The 23664-nt window shown below is 38.4% G+C and overlaps 1 protein-coding gene across 8 annotated transcripts in view; it reads right to left on the bottom strand.

The window, feature by feature from the left end:
* RGS7 (regulator of G protein signaling 7) overlaps positions 1 to 23664 on the bottom strand; it is a 265260-nt gene that overhangs the window by 212759 nt on the left and 28837 nt on the right. For 6 of the 8 annotated variants that reach the window (XM_029965047.1, XM_029965051.1, XM_029965048.1 and 3 more), the window contains exons 1-2: positions 22050 to 22151; positions 21687 to 21798 (exon numbers count right to left, since the gene is read on the bottom strand). In XM_029965047.1, the coding sequence (XP_029820907.1) occupies positions 21687 to 21798; positions 22050 to 22072 (135 nt within the window). In that variant the 5' untranslated portion in view covers positions 22073 to 22151. Of the gene's footprint in view, positions 1 to 21686; positions 21799 to 22049; positions 22152 to 22927; positions 23061 to 23664 lie in introns of those variants that run through there. The other 2 variants (XM_018085222.3, XM_018085223.1) reach the window with 2 other exon arrangements.

Here is a 23664-nt window from a genome sequence, read left to right as displayed (position 1 = left end):
TCTCCCCACTGGGGAAGCAGGGGAGTGGGCGAGCAGTTGCATGGTACTTAGTTGCTAGCTGTGGTTAAACTGTGACTCTGTTTTAATACAAAGCTCCAAGAGAGCCTATTATGGCAATCTAATCTGACTTTATATACAAAAAAGTACAAATGAACTTCCTCTAATTAATTCTGCAGCAGGCTTAGGATCTCTAGTTGGGTTGGAAAGAGAAAAAAAGAGGGCCCTGCATCTACTCTGTCTTCAAAAACCCTCCTCTCCTCCAAATAATTTTATCTTTTAACATACATCAGCACTGAGATGACTCCATTCACTGTACAATAGGAAGAAACTAAAAAATACCCAAGAGCCCTTTTGGAGAAGGTGAGCAATATACTTTTCTTTAGGACTTTCAGATCCCAATTAAAACATTGGTTGACAGGTTTCCACATTGGAGTCAAGAGTGTTTTAATTGATTTCACTAAACAGAGTAACTGCATAGCTTTTGCACTTTTTTCTCCTCTAATCTATGTAAACAGAATGGTATCAAGGGCACCTTGCCAGTGTATGTTTCCTAATATGAACAGAGATAAAGACCTTTCCAGTTACCTAGATCATTTAACTCATGTGCAGCTGTGAATGTGCATTTAGGGAAGAATTGTTCAGGAGTATTTAGGTCACAAATCCTTTCCATCAGTGGCATCTGGTATTAGAATTGTGGGCATCTGCCATTTAATGTTCATTCCAAAAGTAGAAACAGCTTATCCTTAATAAGTCTTTAGTGTACTGCATATGACCGTGCCAAGAGATTAAAGAATTTGGTTTGGATTTTTTTTTAAGTCAATGCTCCATGGCATATCTATTTTAATTCAGAAAACTTGTTTCTATCTTACCAACTAGTAAGAGATTTCACCATTGACTTAGAACAGTGACTGTATCTCCAAAGCAAAGGTACCATGCATAACTCTCTTCACATATAAAGCTTGGACTTAACCAGTCACTTCATCTACTCTCATGAATAACCAGAAAATGGAAGCTGTTAATGGAAGCTGTTTGAGATTACAATTAATGGGGAAAGAAAGCATAATCAAATTTGTACTAATAACAGTCCATATTTGCAACTAACATTATAATTCACAGCTATGTGAAGAGCACACATACACACATAAATGCTTCAACAATAACTAAAATTAGCCTCTTTGTGACTCCAGCCACTTTCACCTTTTAAAAAAGTGATCTGTTTCCCAGTTCTACATATACACACAAGGAGAGCATACAGTCCTGCTGAAAAACTATTTCCAAGAGTTTCAGAGTACATTATTATTACATAACACTTGACTTAGAAGAACCCCACTCACAAACTGAGAAGTTCAGAAAGAGTTTACCTATTTGGAACATGGTAAGATGGAGCAAGATAAAAAAAAGCAGGAAAACTAAACACTGGGAAGAAGGATAAGGCAACCAACAACAGGAGTATTATGCTTTGGATGTTAAGACACACCAAGATACCTGTGGTCTTACAGGCCTTACGTTTCCCAGGAAGGTGATAAGAAGACAAAAATTTAGCTACTTACCAGTATCTTCTACTAACAAAAATTTTCACTAGCAGCACAAATATTGGAGTTGTAAGTTATCTCTGGTCCTGCGCATTAAATCATCTAATTAAAATGTATTTTATCCTTCTCTTGCCTCCTGGTGCAATGCAGGCAGGTTTGCTGTTTCCAAGTTCACAAAACAATACTATCAGTCCTCCAGCAATATTCCCCCTACCTCACAGTTGCACAACCCTGAAAGTACATGGGAACAACTATATTGTAAATCAAAGGCTAAGGGTAGCTTCCACATAAGCCCTCTGAAATTTGAATGTAAAGGTAAATCACCTTCTAATTTCAGAAGGGCCTGAGTTCTGACCTCTTTTTGACATGCCACAAAACAAGCTACATGCTAAAACCCCAAAAACCTAGAAAAGTTAGCCATTCTCCCATAACCCAAAAAGAATTCTAAGAATCATTTGCTACTTAAAAGAAAAAAAAAAACCAAAACCCAAACTCCAAACAAAAAAAATACTCAGAGATGTTTTCAGAAACAGAAAATAAAATCTATTTATTATCCCTTTAAATATAAACCTCACCTCTTCAAATGCATCTTTATCCACAGCTAGATTTTAATCATGTTCTTCACAGAATTTGTGCTGATTTTGGCTGGGATAGTTAATTTCCTTCAAAGTAGCTCGTATGGAGTTATGTTTTGGATCTGTGATGAAAACAGTGTTGATAACACAGGGGGGTTTTAGTTATTGCTGAGCAGCACTTGCACAGGCTTCACTACTTCTCACCCCACCTCATCAGCAAGGGGGTTGGAAGTACACAAGAATTTGGGAGGGGACATAACCAGGACAGCTGACTCCAACAGATCCAAGGGATATTCCAGATCATACAGCATCATGCTCAGCATATAAAGCTGAGGAAGAAGGAGAAAGGGATGTTCAGACTTGTGGCATTTGTCTTCCCAAGTCACTGTTAGGCATGATGAAGCCCCGCTTTTCAGGGGATGGCTGAACACCTGTCTGCCCATGGGAAGTGGTGAATGAATTACTTGTTTTGCCTTGCTTGTGCAAACAGCTTTTGCTTTCCCTGTTAAAACTGTCTTTATCTCAACCCATGAGTTTTCTCACTTTTACCCTTTTCATTCTCTCCCCCATCCCACCAGGGAGAGGAGTGAGCGAGCAGCTGCATGGGGCTTAGTTGCCAGCTTAGAATAAAGAACAGTCCTTTTATGTAAATCGATGATAAAACTATCACCTGAATAATCTTCCTGCTGTGTGTTTAAATGACTTGAAAAGTACTCTGTGTCCTTGGAATAAATTGACTAAAGTACAAGAGTACAAAATGCAAGATAAGAAGAGAAATCAATAGAGTAATGTGCAGGTAAGTAGGCAAACCAAGAGATACTTATCAGTAGTAAAGCAGGTAGTTAAATATAAATACAACACAACCTAAGATCAGAACAGTGATAAATTAGAATGATATCAACCACTAATTTAATGTCAGTGAGTACACCTGCAAGAGAGCCATCAAAGAACAAATGCTATCATATGCAAAGCAGCATTAATGAAACTCGTTATCACAAAATTGCATTTACATCCAATAAACAAAGCACAATTTAATTAAAATTCCTTTAAAAAGTCAATTTGAAAATATTAATTCAGCATAAAATGTGTATCATCTAGTTTACAAAACACAGAAAATTAATAGCTGGAAAAAACAATAAGGGATTTTATTGCAGTTAGGCACTTGGATGATGGGCCCTCCACAGGGAAACAAACAACCAAAACAAACAAACAAAAAAATCTCCCTCTGCTGTACTCAATTTCACCACCTACTTGAGTACCTGAAATTATTTCAGTAAGGAACTAAGGAATCTCTAAATTCATACCTTTAGCTTTTGCACTCGCCAGCTTAAGGTCTGCATTCTTCAATTAGAAAACCTTGCCATGTGTTTTGCTTCTAAGCCAAACACTCTGCAGTGCAAGAGGAGGTATAGAACCTGATCAAACTGAAAGTCAACTCAGCAGCATAGTAAATTGTATAGGTTAGCTGTTTTGTCAAAGACAAATGACACAGTTTGCCTTCACTGAACTCCAAGAAGGTTCTAAACAAACACAGCCACGCAGTCCTGCTAATGAACGGATCTGCCTTACCATTTTGGCAACAGAAATGGTAAGCAACATAAATGGTCAGCAACAGTTTGTCTCCTGCTAAGACTTAGAGAACCAGTCTTGATACTAAAACAACAACAAAAACAAAACCAAAACCCCCAAACAAACAACAAAATCAACCGAAAAAACTACACTGAAAAAATCCCACACCACCAGCCCTAAAAGAAACCGACCTTCAGATGACTTCTTGGAATACAAGAATAGTTGAGGTTGGAAGAGACATTTAAAGATCACCTAACTTACTCTGTCCTATGCAGTGTTATTCATATTTGTCAAATTTCAAATAGTCATGGGTATGCAGTCAGAAAAACATTTTATTGTTTTCTACTAACTGTAGTTCAGAATACTCCTTAAAAGTGTAGTGGCAAAACATTTTCTAGCAGTTTTAAGATTTGACCACTCTATCAGGATCTTGTGGTTTGAGCTGTCATCATTAAATATTAAGTTTTTTATTCTATTCTGCAACTGGGATGCTCTTCAATAGTAGATCTCTTTCAAAAGCATACACCAGCCTGTGTATTAACAGTGATCAGTCACTAGCAGAATTACAGGAATGCTTGTCCCAAGGTACTACTATCTACTGGTAGTATTTACAACATTTCAAAGTTTATGATGATCAAGAATTGAAATGTCGACAGCAAATGATTAGACAGAGACACAGGAGGAAGAATACAAGTTTGAAACTTAAGAACAACAGTCAAGGTCTTTACAGCAACTGAAAATAAGAATAACAACAACACCATATATTTGATCGCTCAAATCTGCATAAAAAACACCAAAGCTCTTTTGGGAATTTATTTCCCTAAACATAGTCTTTTCCAGCATGATAATTCCATGCAATAAAATAAGATGATAATGTTGCCAAATAATTTTTTTCATGCTGTTCTAGCCTGGACATGAAAAATCATCAATTCATCCACCAGATTAGTGCTTACAAAAATCACATCATTTTTTGAGTACACCTGCACTGATAAGAGTATGTATTTCAAAGTAAAATCATGAATGTACATTCTAGTTTTCAATCACCTACACGGCTCCTCTAAAATATAAATATTTTAAAATGTACTTAAGTAATAGAAATAATTTTAAAACTTTGTGTGATATCGTAACTCCATTTTAAAACTGGAATTCAAAGTATTTCAAAAGTGAAAGAAAACAATGACACCTCCTTTAAGGGAGCACAGTTGAAGTTAGTCATGAAATAATGTATCAATCATTCTCCTCACCTTTGTGTGTATTAAAAAAGCCCCATTGCTTTCAAAGGGACTCCAAAAAAGACAAAATTCAGAAACTGCAAATTCCATTTGAGAAACAGTGAATGGAAATATATCTGGTACATTACCACATCACTTTTAAGCTGTAAGATCCAACAGTACTGTGTAGAAAAAAAATCAATTTGTCAGGCTGTGAGTTAAAAAGCGTTTTCTCTTGCCATCTTAGTAAAGCACTGACAATCAAAGACTGTGTTCATCTGAACTACAAAGTCTGGTGAGCACTTCAAGATAGGAAAAAATATGGACAGCCAAAACTGAAAAAGGCCCTTGTAGAGATTATTATTAAAATAAGCTGAGGGAGCTTTTCTTACTTAGAGTTTCCATTTGTATTGCTTAAATAGTACCAAACAGAAGTCATTGGTTGTAGTGTTTAAGAAGACATATGGTTCCAACAGACCTTCTATAAATATCAATTGTTAGTTGATTTACTGAGTTGTAGCTTTCACAGCAATATTGCTTGATTAATGTAAAAAAAAAACCAAAAAAACCAAACAACAAAAAAAACCCCAAAACAAACAAACAAACAAACAAGCAAAAAAAAAAAAAAAACCACATGTTTTTGCATCCTCACAATGGAATTGGAATTCTTAGCCTTTCTTAAAAATAGCCAGTGATGACAGACTGCATTTGGAAACAAGTTATATGCAAATAAGCTGCCTTTCATTTATATCACAATTCAAGAGCATCAATACTGTCAGCTGAGATGCTTCAATTATTCTGGGCATCAACAACTCTGATTTTCAGGGTCTCTGATTAATACTGTAAATGTCATTAATCCAAGAAGACTTTCAAATTATGTCCAAAATCATTCTGCTTCTGCTTTTTATTTAATAAGGTCTTTCTCCTGCATTCATTTAAGATGATTGCAAAGTTCAAACTGCTGCAGAGTCAGGCATCAGTTATAGGATTTGAGTGGAAGACAGACGTAATAATCACTTGTTTGCTAAAGGTCATGGTTTTTAATAGGGCCTCTTAGATTACACTCATCAACAGTCACAAGCGACGATTTTTGGATAACAGCCATGGATTTGACCTGTTATATTTACCTCTGTTTTACTGGTAGGTTCTGGTCCACAGATTGTGGACTATGTAAGATTTAGAAAACAAATCTTGTGACTCCTTTATTACTTTTCAAAAGGGGAAAAAAAAAAAAAGCTTTAAGGCCCATTTATTTACAACAAAACTAGTTTGTCTTTTTCTGTGAAAGCTGTTATAAGGGAATTTTGGTAACATACCAGCAAAACTAACAGGGAACAATTACCAAAATGTTACATCTACATGTATCAGTAAACCCACAGATTTTCTATTGGATCATTGCTTTCGTACAGTAAACAATTCAGTGACACTAATACAAGGGGATGACAAGGATGTGTTAAAAAATTATTACTTATGTTAAAGAAGCTTGAATGCTGTTAAAGAAATGTAGGGGTCTTTTTGCAGAAATCCCCAAGAATTCAGCAGCAGATGATAGCAGAAGTTTTTGCTGGTACTGGTATAGGTTGATACCTGGGCTCCAGGGCTAAAAATACAAATCATGTCTTGTCAAATTTCTGGTAAAGGAATGGAAACTTGGGAGCTGGGTAAAACATACCATATATAGTAAAACTCAGATATAAAATGGAACTTGGGAACAAACAAAGAGCCAGCAAGCAAGATGTCCATGCTAGCAAACCCAAAACAAAAAACACAAGCAGATCCAAGAGCAATCATGAAGAAATACTTGATACCAATATGATACTCTTTCTATCAGGATGCAGATGTAATCGTTCACCATCCTTCTAGAAGATAACAGCATTGTTGACCCTAGGACCCTAAAGAGCCTAACAACTGAATAGGAAATACATACTAAACAGCTTGTGTATGTGAGTTTTAGCTATATTAATATTTGAAATTAACAATGATTGGATAATTAGGGATACAGATTTGAGTGTCTCTCTCGGTGGAGTATTCTAACTGGACAAATAACAACTCTGATCAGATTGATAATACTTTAATTAGACAAAGAAATAAATCTTGGCTCTGTGTGTAAGGTGCATTTCTTTAGTCCACACAAATTAAGGGTGTTTAGTTTGGTTCCTTGCTTAGGGAACCTGGCTTAAATTTCAATGCAATAAAATCATGCTAATTAAAGGTTTTATTAGATTTCCATACCGAACCGAAGCACTGAAAATTGAACTAAAGATGTAAAAATAGCTGTCCAATGGCTCATAAAGTTTTTGTGATTGCCTGGTCAGTCTCAAATTGTAATCTGTCATGTATCTCTCTTGGACGCAGCCAGAAACTGCACGAAACCCAGCATAGCATCAGACTTCAAATCATGCACTGTCTAGGACCATGAGTCAATCTCATTAGCAGACAGCAACATTCTAACAAAACAATTTAAAGGGATATTGATTTTAGTGTTATGACTCCAGAGTTGCCATTTATAATTGAAAAAACTCAGCTTCTGAGAGGTAAAGATGTTTTTGACAAATATATTGGCTTAGCATAATGGATTTTAGAAGTAACTTAATAAGTTGCTTTTAATGTTATTTTATAAAAGTTTATGAAAAGTGAAAAAGAAACTGGACACTAATCCAAAGTGAGGAAAATATTTTCTGTCATTGACAAAGCTATTCATTCCCGAGCACACAGTTTGGTTAGTAGAAGTAGTAAATGAAGGGAAAACTTAGTCATAGCTAGAATACCAGAATACCCAACATGGGTACACATGCACACACACAGTTTGGGGAATTACATCCTGTTGGGGTTAGCACAGATGTCGATAATATCAGCCTTAGTGAAAACAAATAAGCAAGCAAAAATACACCACCAAAAAAATCGCAACCAACCACATGATTGTCAAGCAAAAGAACCAAATAAACCACTTGTTTTGCAAGTCTACTTATGTTTCATGGGAATACTGTGTATGGAGCTGTATAAGCACATTCAAATCATCACTATCCATATTAAACTCATTCTATCCATATGAATGCGAATTGAAAGATTGGACTTTCTGCTTCAGCATCATGAATGTCAGGATATACTGCTGAAAGATACAAATGCAGTATCTGTTACAGAAATTAAAGCTTCAGGAAAACATAGCATGGATTAATGTCCCTTTAGTTACATTCACCATGATACTCAGTGCTCTGACTAGTTTTAAATTTAAATTCCTGAAAAGCAAGATTTCACAAACATGGCTCCCACACATTAGTTGCAGATATCTTCTGTTCTTGTTAAAAAAAAAACAAAAAACAAAACAAAAACAAAACCAAAAAAAACAAACCCAAACAAAACCAAAGAAAAACAAAAAAAAAACAAAACCAAAAACAAACAAACAAAAACAAAACCCACACCCTATGCATTTGGGTTCCATAGAAATACATATTATTCCAAACACAGCATTTACAGGCACTACAGAGTAAGATTAGGCTTCAGTGGTTATAAAGCATCAAATGCCATTCTATCAGTAAAGGTCAGCACTTCCATCATTCTCGCTTCTTTCAGCACATGAGTCTCCCCTAGACAATTTACAGGAAATGGAAGGGAAAATAACCAAATCATTGAAAAAAATTGTTAAATATGCCATCTGGTCTTCACAGATGGGCCTCTACTGTACTGTGCTCATGTACATCTCCTTTCCCTCTGTCATCACTCACTGCAGAATAAGAAGCAGGTAAAGAAACAGAAGAAATGACTCTAGAAAGTATACTATCAGCACACCGTGTGGAGATTTAGCCACTGTATCTCCACTTCACGCTCCACTGTAAGACAGACCAAATTTTCCAGGCTGATGAAACCTCACTCAAAAGGGATGCAAAATCTGTCAGAAAGTCAAAGTTTAGATCTGTACTGCATCACAGTGGTGTTGTGAAAAACAACTGGAAAAAGAAAAATAAGGCAATAATGGTTATTGCAAACCTGCCATTGCTACACTATACACTATCCAAAAACACAATTAATCTTATCCTGTGTGTCTTCATAATCAAGCTGAACTACCTCCAAACTGCAAATGCAAAACAAAGGCAGAGAATTACTACCATTTTGTCAAACAGAACAGTAGAACAATGATTCATATCCATGTTCCCACTAGTCAATTTTCTAAATGCACTACATGATTTTAGATACTCTCCTTGCTCTTAAGCAAACCGCATTCTGGTAACATTGCAAGAATTCTGCAGCCACGAGGAATTTATAGTTTGCACAGCACTGCACAAATCAAGAGTTTCTGTGGTTCCAATCTTCCTACTTAGAGAAAAAGGAAGGGGTCATTTACTTTTAAGATAAATGCTTTTTCACGTATTACTGAAAATAAAACCCACCTTACTTATCTGCATCCAGAGCTAAGCACAAAGTGCCTGTATAACTTTCAGCTCACTTGATATGGAGTGATTTATTCAAAACCGCTCAGCAGCACAACCTAGACAAGCTTTCTTCTCTCACTTTCAGAGTCTTCCTCTGCATGACCACATTCAGTCTTACAGAGAGGCAATCAGCTGGATCTGACATTAGAATAGTGATGTAACAGACCACTCATCACAAATTGCCCTAGTATAGCAGAGAGTATGGCTACTCTTGAATTTCAGTGTAATGTGTTCTCTGGTACTGTTTTTCCACTGTGGCTTATTGCAGATTTTGTCCTCAGGACACCATTCACCTCTTTCTTCAGGAAAAAGCTGTGATGCTGGCTAATGACTATTATCTCATTAATTCTCACTGTCAGAAGTCATTCACTGCATTAATAGTTAACATTACACTTTATACATCAATTTTGAAAACTTACTTAGCCTGCAGAAGGAGCAAGTAATTCAAAAGTTATCATTACATTTAGTTGTTTTGAAGGAAAAATGGAAAAAATTATATTTTGGTTATGTTTCATCTAATTCATTCCACAATAAAGCCTACTTCAGTGGGAAAAAAACCTGGAATTCACACCTCTAGCACATTACCACCAGGATCCCAGCATGTAAGAACTTCTGTAACACTTCACCAACACAGAACCCTTGTAGTAATACTTTTTAAGAATTAACCTTAATAATTTGAGTGAGAACAGCAGTTCCTCTGCTCTTAGGGCCATATAAATAAAGCAAAATTTCACCTCTACTTCTACAGGGTAAATAGAAAAGAATCTAGCTTAAAAAGAAAAAAAAGAAGAGAGAGAAAAAGACAAAGAAAATAAGAGACAGACATTTTCCTCCTCAACTGCATTTACTACACATTTTAATGTTCAAGAATGTCCCCAGGATAGCTAACAATGCAATAACACAGCAATCTGAACATTTCTAGTAACATTCTGAAATCTAAGTGGCTATTACATAAGTACATAAGCAGTCCATCTTGTACGTACTATTCAAGATAGCTTGGAAAAAGAATAGGACAGAAATATATCATTGTAACCATCCATATGTCAACAGCTTAAATTGATGTTAATATATACATATTACCTGTGGCCTATTCAGCTAAAATCCATTTACCATGTCTATATGGATTATATGCAAAGATCAAAAAGGTGGGATACAGGAGAAAAGAGAGAACATATTGTAACATATTTCCTCTCACTAAGACTTGTCCAGATAACAAAAGAGTAAAACTGCTGACATTTGGACTAAATCATGTGAATGACTGAATTTGTGGCAAGTTTCACTTCCATTATGGTGATCCTCAAATACTATTTTGAAGCTGATACAAAGACTATTCCATGTATTGAGGAAAATTATTTTCATTGAAATGAAAATTACCTAGTCTCAGCCTTTTCTGACTAGTCTCCCCAAATCACTTCACCACTTACTTAGATTGTAAATTTTATGCACAAAAATCATCTTTTCAGTTTGCCAATAGAATGCTAAGCCCAGTAGTCTCCTGTGTGCAACAGGAGTGCAGGCAAATAACAGAAGTGTTTAGGCTGACTGATGAGCACATGCTGACGGTTGAGACTTTCCACACAGAAAACTGCAGAACAAGCATCAATGAGTCAAAACCACTGTCAAAAGATTTGAGCAACAATTTGACCAGGGCACTGGCACCAACATCAATATCAAGCATGGAAGACGTCTTTATGAGACCAGCGTTGATTGTTTCCTCAAGAGAATCCCTCTCAGTATCCCTGTGGGATGTGTGTTCCTTACCCAGGAGGAAGAGCACCACCTAGTGAAGCTCTGCATAGGTTCTTGAAGCACCTCCACAATCCTGGCAATCCCGTTCACTTGTGATTGTCTCGCCATATTCGCCAGCCAGAGCAACTGGTGGTATAGCTCACGCGAATACAATGTACTGCAAGTGACAGGATGATGCAATGCTAAATATTTTTCTTTCAGTGCCTCACATGGAGCATTTTGTCCTTGAACCTATTCCAAGCTCTTTAATATTGTTGAGAGTGACCGAGAATAAGCCCCATATAATGATCTATTGAAATAAACTATTTCATAGGACACAAAGTGTAGAATTCCTGTTTGAAGCAAGAAGTATAGAACTGCAGCATATTTAAAATTAAATATATACATACATATATATACACACAAACACATATATATACAAAAATGGCAAGCCAAAGTCCTGTGCTTTGCCCTGCACAACAGCACAACATGGCTTATTTTCCATAATTTAAAATGAAAGCTCCTAAACTTTGGAATATGGATCTAGAAAGGATTGTCAAGTCCAGTATCCTGGGATCAAATTTTGCCCTCAGTTTCTGGAGGGAAAAAGAGGTAAAGCAAAAGAATCCCAGAGACAAGAGTGCTGGTTGTGGCTTGTCTCATCAGCTATGCACCAAAGTTTCTGTTACAAGGCTGACGGCATGACAGCTACAAATGCATCACAGGTATATACAAATACAACTACATAAATAGAGCATTTCCATAGACTTTTCTTCTGAATGTACCTCAAAATGAGATACAAACACCACCTCAATATAAGAACAGGACAGCGTATTTAGTAAACTGCTCAACATGAACTTCAACATCCAAAATGCTATAGAAGTGGAGTTGATGGTAAAGAGAAAGACAGATTGGAACTATTTTCTTTCCACTATAAAAACCCCTGAGTACTTCAGGTCACAACTGACTGTAGAACAGCAAATTACCTAAACTCTGAAAAGATTTTCCTTTAGCAGAGGTACTATTCTTGTACTACAGGTTTTTAAGACATAAGCACAGATAAAGCACTGTATCATTCATTCCTATTTTAAACAAGCCAAAGGTATTTCTCCTCACTTTTGAGAATCAAACCAACACTTTAACTTTACTGGCCATTAGTATGGCTCCTCTACTGTGATGCACACTGATATTCCCTCCAAATCACAGGAGCCACATATGAAATCTAGTATTTCATTCAGGTAGTGTGATGATTCCAGCAAGTCACAGACATGATTTATGAAAGGGTACTAAAAACCTTTAGCTCCTAGTGACTTGAATGAGATTTGTTGTTGCTTAGTAACTCTTAAAAAAACAGAGACATTTGAAAACTAGTAACACTGTGAGCAGCTGTGTAGAAAACTTGTTGTTTATAGTATTCTGATAGTCTAAAGATGCATTCCTATGACTGCAGTACTTTACCATTTAATGTGATATTTTGATAAACTTAAAGTACTCTGTACAAAGTAAACAGTTGATCTTTACAGAATTTCACTGAGATTTCTTTAATTATACTGCAGACCACCTATTTTGCAGATGATACAGCTAAAATAAGTTACTCATGACATACAGAAATTTTAGTATAGCCCTGTATGATACCATTAATTATTGACACACTAAGTTTTCCATTTGCTAAGAAGCTATCCTGGTTTATAATTTTGGACTTATGCCTGCAGCTTTAAACATTTTAACATCAGGGGTTTTGTGGTATAACCACAAAATACTCTGTATTTTCTCCTCCAAACAGACAGAAGTGTACAACATGAAGAAAATTCTTATTGCAAAACACCTGCCTCAAGTTTGTGTAATTTTGAAAGTTATTATTAAGCTTTGTCATTCTTCTTTTCAATTTTGATTCTATATCAAATGCAAATCTTTGGCTCCACTGATATCAAGAGATGCTGTGAATCTACATCTGAGGGCAGAATCTACCTCACACAAGACTAATACTTCTTACAGTCTGTAGTTCAGAGAAGTCTAGGTGTTAAGAAGAACTAAGGTCTTTCAAAAGGCATTCAGTAAACTGCTTATACACCCTGATATGAAAAAAGATCAGAAAAACTGTGGTTTTCCATCAGAATTTTGGGTGCTTTTAAAGAACAGCTAACCAAGGTATTTCAGTGCAGTTCATTTTCATAACGTGGAAGACAAAGTACAACAGTGTTACATCACATACATGATATATTGTAAAACCTATTATATATTTAAATGCCCTCTAATACAACTTTTGGTCATGTTTATCCAACTATGAATCAATAATCAAATTAGAATAAAAGGGGGCCCGGCTGGCATAATAGTCTTTCCAAAATAAATTTCATGGGAGCTGTATACTAGTTTTTTTCAGTGCTAATTTCTGTTTAATCAACAACAAAGAACAGTCACAAAAACCTAACAGCCAAAAAAGTGACATGCCAGTAAGAGTCCTGACCCCACAGACTGTGATGAAAGCAGACCCACCCCACTGCTCCTGCTTGTCTCAGGGCAGCAGGACTCTGCACGGGCAGGAGGATATTTATAACTGCTGATCCTTCTGTTAGTTAGACTACTGAGATACTACTATTAATGCATATGCATATACATACATGTACATTCACATTATGCAACCACATTCATCATCAAGAATAAGTGGAAGAGAAAGGGAAAAAATTCCTTTGGTGTTATAGGGAGCAGTTTTCACTTTCATGTTGAATACTTCTTGTACATTTGAATTGTATTGTGAAGATGTCCTCTGTGTTTGCTATGTCTTTCTCCATGGTACAGTCCTTACTCCCTAGAACTTCTTCACACTACCTTAGTCAAACAGGATTCAGCACAGGTCAGAGAAAGAAAGCAAACAAACAACTCCAGCAGAAGTGGTGCAGAAGAGCTAATAACAGCTTCAAAATTCCCATATTACCCAGTTTCAGTAAAAAACAGTACATGAATGCCAGGAGAATGATCATTTCACTGTGATAGATAAATTCCTGTCTGGATGGTCCTTGGTGTTTATTTGGCTCTTGCTTAAGGTTTTTCAGATTTTAACCAGCACATCTTTGATATGAATACAACATGATAAATCATTAGAGACTCTCCCCAAAGGATTTCTCATTTCAATGACACTGTGGATCTAATAGACTTTAGTTTCATTTAACATCAAAGATGTCCTCAATTGAGTATAACTAGTACAACTATAAAAATCTTGAAAAATAGGCCTCTTCATTGGAAAAATATGTATAAGTTATACATTACAGTTATGCATTTCCAGTTTCTATTCATCAGCAATAAACTTTTAGCAAGAAGTATATTTGAGGGAAGAAAAAGCAATAACAGTAAGAAAAAGCAGGAGTAATCTCTTGGGTTTTGATGCCCTGATCACCTTCACAGACAAAGCAGGTTCTCAGAGACACACAGAGCATTACAAACAAATTGAGAGAGACCCATAGCAGCATCTGACAAAGGAAGCTTTCAAACACAGATAAACACACACATGAGCACAAAACAGGCTTCAAATTTTAGGAGGCTAAATAGTCCAAATGTCACACTCCCATTCCTGTCCACTGAGAAGTCTGTATGTTATCTGGTAAAATCTACCCTGACAGTTACAATGGCTTTATGAGATGCTCCTACACCTGTTCCTACAGGTCCATTTCTCGGGTAGTCTGCTATCCTGCATTTACCCAGGCAGTTCTCACTCTTCAAATGAAACTGCAGTTCCCAACTCTGCTTCTCAGATAGTTCAGCTCCAATGTTCAGCCAACCTCATTTCCACTGTATTCCAGTTACCCTTATAACCAACATGCACTTTAATAACTAGTTCAACCTTTTTATCTCCAGCTTTTATTTGTAGCTGGTGGCAATCTCTTGCCAAAAATCAATATTCTGAGCCAATCCCTTCACCAAGGAAAATTGTACATGTACTTTTTCTTCAGTGTATCATCATCTCAAAATTTTATCTAAAGATATTTTTCTAAAGTGGTCTATCTCCTCCTACTACTAATGCCACCCTCAGAGTTTTCTTCCCTTATTCATTTTCCTAAGGTTCATATTACCACTACTAAAATCCAGACTTTTCTTGTCCTACCACTGTAATCTGTTTCCATTAAAAAAAAGAAGGGAAAAAGAAGAAAGAGAAATAATGGAAGCCATTCCAAGTAGTATTTTGCAATCTCAGCCCTAGTGGCTCCCTCTTCTATAGAAAAGAGTTTGCTCTTTTTTTACCAAAAAAAGGATTTTTAGCTTTTCCTATGCTCTGACATGTCCCTGAGGTGCCTCAGTTTACTCATCAGAGAATAATTCTGTGCATCTCTTTTACAAAAGAGACACAGTTAAAACCCAGCTACTGCTCACACTCACATTTTATACTGGCAGTGTTCACCTTTCTACAACTCTGTCTGAAAAGTTTTATAGCATGTAAAAAACAATTAAATATATTTTGCTCTTTTCTATGTTCTGTTCCTTCTAGGCTGAATCTGGGATTTAGATTTCTAAAGGGACTTTTCTTTTATATAGCTAGTGGCAGTCAAGACCAAAAAGTCAAAATTCTGAACTGATCACCATGGAAATTAAGCCAAATTTCCTCTCTTTCAGTAGCTTTTTGGATTTGAAGAAGCTGGTGCAGTGTTCCCTGCACTAAAAATTACAAATATATTTCGATTAATTTGAGATTCCTGAATTTGGAAGATAGTCACATTGTAAAAAGTTGTATTTACATGTAAGTATTTTATTATATTTATCAGTACAGTTCATATCAGCTTTGGTGGGAATCTGTCAAATATATGATACAGGTTATTATAAAAATTCCTGCAGTTCACAAAGAATATTGTTAGTCTGAAGTAAAGGAAAACAAAACTCCAAAACAAACAAATTCTGCCCCGACATTGCACGTCACTATCAATAGCATCATTGTTTCCATAGCTACAAATGTAGACTGCTTCAAAGGAAAGAAGCAGAGAGACTGAAAATGACAATGCACAATCAAAACAGGAACATACATTTTCCAACGGCACATGTGGGATGGAGGAAGTAACATGGGGGCACAGAATGTTGTGGGGTTTTTGCATTTGACAGTAATGCCAGTGATCTGAGAACATCAAGCTCAGAAAAGTAGCAGTAAGCCTCTTGCTGCAGTATCACTTGATGTATTTCTACACCTAGTGGAAGGAAGAGGAGAACACAGAGAACAGAAAATACCAGCAGGAGTCATCAAAGCAGGGCAAGTACTCCTCTCGCTGATCTAGCCACCTGCAGACTCAGACACATTTTTAACCAGTTTCCTTGGAATTTTCAGTGGTTCAGCATAGTTATGAAGACAATCAAATCCTCTGTATTGCTCTTATCACAAATGGTGACAAAACATATATGCTACACCTAATATTAACTATAAGCAGCCCAGGAGAGGATATAGCAAAGTGAATTACTCTGCAGAGGGTAGATACAAAACATGAGGGTGAGAGCATATGGCAAAACAAAAGGGATTCCACAGCATTTAGCAACTAGTCTGTGCTTCAGTATTAAGTTCCTGCCCTCTAAATTTAGCTATACAAAAAGCCTACTTCACTATCAATCAACTACTCCAGAAGTACAGCGTCCTCATAACATACTGGATAGGAAGGTAAATTGCTGTTTTTTCTACAGCAGGAATTCCTGAGGTGGACCTTTCTCTGTCACTTCTATAACGATGAGTGTAGGAATAAAACTACGACCAGCAACCAAGACTAACAACAGTGCCACTCTTCTTGTCAAAAGAAGAAACAGCATAATCTAGAGGTATACTGTAACATAAAATTTTGTAAATAAATAAACAAGTAAATACACCACCCTAGGAAAGAAAGAAAGAAAAAATATTTATCTCTACTACCTTAGAATACCCTTGACATTTCCAGTGTAGTAACAAAAAAGCCCTGGGATCAGGATGCCTCCATAGGTTGTGATGGCATATTCAAAAATGCACAGCATCAGAGCAATTCTTCCCTTCACTGCATGGCTATTGCTCTTTACAGCATTTACTAAGTATCACACTTTGGAGGCATGGTTTCTATCACAGAATATGCTGTGGAAGAGAATCACAAGGATGATTGCGTCCAGCTCCTGGCCTGGCACAGGACCATCCCCAAGACTCACACCATGTGCCTCAGAGTATCATCCGAACACCTCTGTCAGGTTTGGTGCTGTGACCACTTCTCTAAGGAGCCTGTTTCAGTACCCAACCACCCTTTGGGTGAAGAACCTCTTTCTAGTATCCAACCTAAACCTCCCCTGACACAACTTCAGGCCATTCCCTTTCATTCTGTCAATGAGGTTTCCCCTGCATCTCCTCTTCTCCAGGCTGAATAGACCAAGTGACCTCAGCTGCTCCTCATATGGCTTCTTCTCAAGGCCCTTCACCATCTTCGTTACCCTCCTTTGGACACTCTCTATCAACTTAATATCTTTCTTATATTGTGGTGCCCAAAAACCCACACACTGTTCCAGGTGAAGCCTCACAGTGCAGGGCAGAGCGGGACAATTCCCTCCCTTGACCAGCTGGCGATGCTGTGCCTGATGCCCCCCAGGACACGGTTGGCCCTTTCTGGCTGCCAGGGCACTGTTGACTCATATTCAACTTGCCATTGACCAGGATCCACAGGTCCCTTTCCTCAGCACTGCTTTCCAGACCATAATAAACTAAGGAGTTTGAGATTACAAATCCAGGCCTTGCTATACATGAGTACTGGCATATATAACTTTCCACAACTGTCACAGAAACAGAACAAACATCTCATTATCTTTATTAGGGTATTGAAAGCCCCAACTGTTAGTGATTTTAATCAGCTTTGGCAAAAGCTATTTTAACACTTGGGGCAGTGAGGAAGGTAGAGAATCAAAGGCTCAGTCACAAGAATATTACTTTTCAGAGGGCTAATCTTATTACTGCAAAATAAAGCTATCAGTTCTTAAATGAGGCTAGTTCAGAGAGCAATACAATAATCATTAAACTTACAAATCAGAACTCCTAATCCTCGCAGCACGTTTGACTAAAAAAGCAAGCTAAGCACAGACCAGAAAGATAAAGGTTTAGCAAGACCAGCAGTAGGTCTCAAAGAGAAGTTCCTCATACACAACCTTTATTCTTTCAATTATTTGTGCAGAGATTAAAAAAAAAAAAAAGGCAGGTCAGGCTCTGAAACTTAGAAAAGCATCACAGTATTGGCTTTCTACTACATCTCAAGTTCCTTCTTTAAGAGCTAGTTTGCAGTAGCTAGTTAGTGTTGCCAAAATCTGAGGTTTCTTCATGAGCAATTTTTGATGTTAAAATACTGTAGATTCTAGTCTCTTATCTCTTAATTGCTGACTGTAATGGACTCTGTTGGAGTGGAAGTGAAGGAAGGGGTTTTACATTTTTCATATTGCCTCAGGCTACTAGCAGAAAAATTCAGGACTTTTTCTAAGGTACGTCAGTGCCAATAATATGTCACATGTCATTACTTTATAATTAGGCTGATAGACAAAAAGAATAATGCAGCTGACATTCTATTAAAATAAAAATTATTCCCCAAGGCATAAAAACACTGACACAAGCATCTTAAAAGGTAGTGTAAAAATGATATAGGGAACTATTTATCTCTGCTGCTGTCTTTTCCATCACAGATTCAAATAAGTAATTCTAATTTATGTATGTATTGAATATTTAATTATCCTATGCTGAGTTTTTTTTAAAATTCATATCTGAAAGCAAAATGTAAGGATATTCTTCTTTGGCTAGGAATAAAAGCTACTATGAGAATGACAGGCTATCTGCATGCTATATTACTCAAGATTACAATTTGATAATCTGCCTTTCTACAATTCTTCAAATAAGTAACTAATCACAAACCAAATACATTAAAAAAAAAAAGAAAACCAGCCTCTTTTGTCAAGAGTTTGAAATTTAATTAAAATGCAGTAATGATTCTATAACAATTCAGTGTTAAATACTGAATTTGTAAACACTAGCACCTCATTCTGTATAGAATTTTCTATAAAATGCTCCTAACAGAATCAGGATTGAGACAATGAAGGGCTGTAATTCCATGTAGTTTAGAATACACTTAGTTCAGATTGTGTTAGTTTAGAAGAATTACCAGGTTACAAAACTATGGTTTATAGCATAAGCAACAGTCTTCACTCAGCATGGCTAAATTTCACCTCTTCATTAACACAAGTAGTAAGAGAAGTCCCATCTATTCCTTGCAGGTACACATCATAAAATGCATGCTATTCCATCTGTTGATGTTGTATAAAGTACTCAAAGAAAACATTTCCACATTTGTGAATTTCAGCAATTTTATTCAAAATATAAGACTACAAATTCAGTTTCAGACTGAAGCCAGCCAATAGCACATTTAGATTTTTTTCTAGCAACTATTAATATTTTTCCAGTTGGCCAAAAAAAGAGAGTCCTTCATGAAGCTGTCAGTTGTAGCTCTTTGTTCACTCTGTACAATGCTTTCATTCCCAACACAATGACAGACAGAGAAGTATTGTGTTTTCAAATGTATTACAAGGAATCCTGTGATTTAGTTGTTCCTATAAAAGATTTATATTCAGAGATTATATATTCTGAAGTGAAATAATTTCCTCATAACTATCCTTCTCTTATATTCTAGACCTGGAATTTAGAACACATTTGCTTACAGTAATATCATATTTCAGGAAAGGGCAGGTGACTTTTTTAAAAGTTATCTATTATTTTGTTGCCTGTTCCTTGAGCACTGCCAAAGGAAGGGCTACTTAGCTTTCTCTCTGTGCTCTAATGTCGTGTGCCATAATCTTAAATGATCTTTTGATTCACCATGCTACAAAAATAAGTAGACATACAAAAACAAAAAAGGGCATGTAATACTCTAGACAGTCAGCATTTTTCAAAAGTTTAATATTTAGTGCGCCACTTGCACTTTAGTGACAACAAGAGATAGCCCTCTGCTACACTGGAAGACACCATTTTTTTACCAATGATTTGCAGAGAACTGATAAGGTGTTTGATGCTTTGATTTGCTGAGCAGACATCTGAGGTGGTGTGTCCTATCCCCTCTCCCCATTTTCACATCTTCCCTGTATCACCAGGATTCTCGTCATTTGCCTCAGTAGTTCCATTTCCATCTGGAGGCTGCTCAAAGGCAATGTTAAATTTTGGCATGAGGTCATACTAAATACCGTGTTTCCAAGCTTTGTGTCATAGCACGTGTCACAGTTCCTTGAAGCAACTCTCTACAGGAGAGGAGAAATAATTTTTCTGTGTTGCCCCTCTGTGTACTAAGTAAGCTGAGAAAAGACCTTTTCCTCAGCATGGAAGTAAATGGTAAATGTGGAGAGATTCAGTTTAGAAAAATCAAAAACCTATAATGAGCAATATAAGCTTTGGTATATTGCTTTTAATAAATACAGCATAATTTCATGTATAAATTCATGTGTACTACTGCATTTTGAAACACACTTGTGGTGTTAATGGCAAGGTAATCCCGCACTTTTCTAGATGAGCATTCTTACACAGGATAACCACAGTTAGGTTCATAAATTCATTCACTTATCTTAAAGGTGCCTAATTTTACAAAACAACAGCTACAACAAACTAACTGAAATCAGCAATATATCTGAAAATAAGAGGAGAGAAAACTCATGCATCAGACTTCAACTCAAGACTGTTTTTTAGTTTCAGGGAAAAGAACACTTACCACAGTTACTGATGAAACCTCAGTTCACCTCAAAGACTAAACTGAGTATATACCAGGTGCTTTCTATTACAGTTAACTTCTAAAGGGAAAAGTCAATGCCTCTAACAAAGTAAAAGTATTGATTTTTTCCACCTGCTAAAAACAACCACAAACAAGTTAGAAAGTCCTGTGTACTAAGAATAAAAAAGAGTTGCATAACTACTTATTTCAGTTTGCAACAGCAAAATTATTTTTCTCCATTATTATTAGAATTTATTTTGTTATTCTTTTTTGATAAATGCAATTAATGCTTTATTTAAAAAATGTATAAACACATCTCAAAATCCCCAAGATTTACTCTCACTTAAATGAAAACGCAGTGGCTAAATAAGCCCCACTCCTGGAGTTCAACACCTGGAAATTTGTATATTGATGTTATTAGAATAATTACATTAGAATTCTTCCCAGAGAAAATTTCTAGACTGTATGTGTTTGGGTTTTTTTAAGTTGTGGCAATTGTGGACAAGTGATATCTTTAATCAGTTTTTTCCCCTCATATGAAATAAGTTAATGGTTCTGACTTCCCCACATGAGAGAAATATTGTACTGTACAGGTAATATTTAGCTTTAATATATATTAATTAATTTTACAAATAGACTTTGCAAGTGAACACCTGACCTCAAAACATGTTCCAGTCTGGCACATGACCAACCCCATGTATCCTATGTATCAATGCAGAAAGTGACTAAAATACATCAAGTATTTCAAATTGAAAACCAGCTGTTTCTGAACACGACGCAAAGTTGACACGTGCATGCATTTCACCATTTCAAACAACAGATGCAGTCATTTGTGTATTCATGAAACTGGAGAGAAACAGCAAAAATAATGGCCTCACTTGCTAAGCAAAAGAGTCCACGACTTTACCTTTCTTAGCTTCTGAAAAACACAAAGGCTTACCTTTCTGTACACCAGCATGTTTGGGGATTCATCAGCCACCCCATTGCTGCTTTGCCCATAATTATTTCCTTGTGCCATGTCCCACAAATTTGATCTGCTTTTGGATGTTGCACTGTAAAAGGTAAAAGTGGTTTCAGTAAGGAATCGCCTCAGGTCTCCTTGTTTCCCTGATGATTAATGCACCTGACTTTCTCCTAACATGTTATCAAAATCAGTGTATGCTCTTACTCCAACGGATATTTACATTAGAGCAAAGCTGCTAATTCACCATTTACTGTCATTACTCTCTTTTGCCTGTAAATAATGGATGTAATACGTTAACCTAATTTAGACGTTAATGAATTGTCATTCCGAATAGCTCACTGACACACCGCTAACCACCACATCACGCAGACGCTTCCTGACAAAGCGGTCCTTCCTCCCCTTCACGAGCTCCAACAAGAGACGCTCCGCACCTTCCCGGCCAGTTTTGGGAGGATTGGCTCGGGCCATGACGCATATTCAGCAGCGTCCTCTGCTCACGGCTCGGGCCGTAGCAACTTTTGTAACATTCAAACTCGCAAAAAGCAAACCAGACGCTTTGAACTTCTCTGTAATTCACCGTCACATCTGTGCTCATACACATATGCCGGGGCAGGGAAGTGGGTGACAAGGGAAAAGGAAGAAACAAGCCAGAACACCTTTGGGTTGCTTTCACTACTTTGATCGTACTTCACCGAACAACACCGGCTCCCCGCCAGCCGCATCCCCTCCCCGCCCTCCCTCGGCTCACACGGGAGCTGCACTAGGCAGGAGCTGGGATCATGCCGTAGCTCCGGCTTTGCACGCAGGTGTGAGAATGTGCTCCATCTACAGACCACACCGCCGGCTGCGGAGAGCCCGGAGAGCCGCCGAGCCCCGCTCCAAGCACTCACCTCCACAGCCCTCCCTGCTCCCAGACCTCTCGAGCGGTCCGGGCTCCGCTGCCCCCCGCCCGCTCGCCGGCCCGCTGCTGCCCCCGCACCGCCGGCCGGGGCTGCGCGGCTCCGGCGGCCAAGGGCCGGGGAGGTACCGGCTCTCCCGCGGGCAGCCCTGCGCGGAGCCCGGGGCTCCAGCTCCAGCACCCGCAGCTTCCAGCACCCGGACGCGCCGGCAGCCGCGCGTGGAGCCGTCCGGGATGGCCGGCGGGAGCGGGGCCCGGCCCCCCGGCGGGCGGCGCGGGCGGGGGCGCGGAGGGGCGCGGAGCCCGCCCGCTCGTTTACCTCCTGGGCCAAGGTCACTGCGCGGGTGGCCGCGGCTCCTGCCTCCTCCTGCTGCTCCTGGCGCGCCCCGCGCGGTGGGTGTCAGCCGGCGGCGGCGGAGGGACGCGGCGATCGCTCATCACACACACGCACACAACACACGCACTGCGGCGGAGGAGCTGCTGCTGCTGCCTTGCTGCTGCTGCTGCCCGCCGCCGCCGAGGCTGCGGCTCTCCGTGCGCTGCCGGGAGCGGCGGGCTCAGCTCCCTCCCCGCAATGGAGCGGCCGTCACGTGGGGGACGGGCACGTCAAAGGTGCTGCCGCTGCTCCGCCACACAGCAGCAGCAGTCCTCCTCCTCCTCCTCCCTTCTCCTCCTCCTCGGCGCTCTCGGCTCGCTCACCGAAAACAGCGGCCAAGAAACTGCAGCAGCCAGCAGATCTGGCAGCAGCCCCTATAAATGAGATTAGACAGCACTGGAAGGCTGGGCAGGAAGAGAATGTGGGCTAATGGGATAGGGGAGGGGAGGGAAGGGAAGGGAAGGGAAGGAAAGGAAAGGAGGGAGTTGGTGGGGAAACTGTGTCGCCTTCTTCATACTCCTTTACCGGCAGCAACAGGGAATCAGCCTTTTCCTCTGCGTTATGCTGGACACTTTCTGTACTTTTTTCAGTGAGAATTAGGGAGAGCTTGTGCCCTATTGGCACTGCAGACCTCTCTGAGCAGTAGCACAGAGAGAGCAGAGAGCGAGTCTGTTCCAGCC

This window comes from Manacus vitellinus, unplaced genomic scaffold (genome assembly GCF_001715985.3).
Source record: "Manacus vitellinus isolate BGI_N305 unplaced genomic scaffold, ASM171598v3 scaffold_8_pilon, whole genome shotgun sequence".
NCBI lineage: Eukaryota > Metazoa > Chordata > Aves > Passeriformes > Pipridae > Manacus > Manacus vitellinus.
The sequence above is the reverse complement of the archived record's forward strand: the minus strand, read 5'-3'. Positions and strand labels throughout refer to the sequence as shown.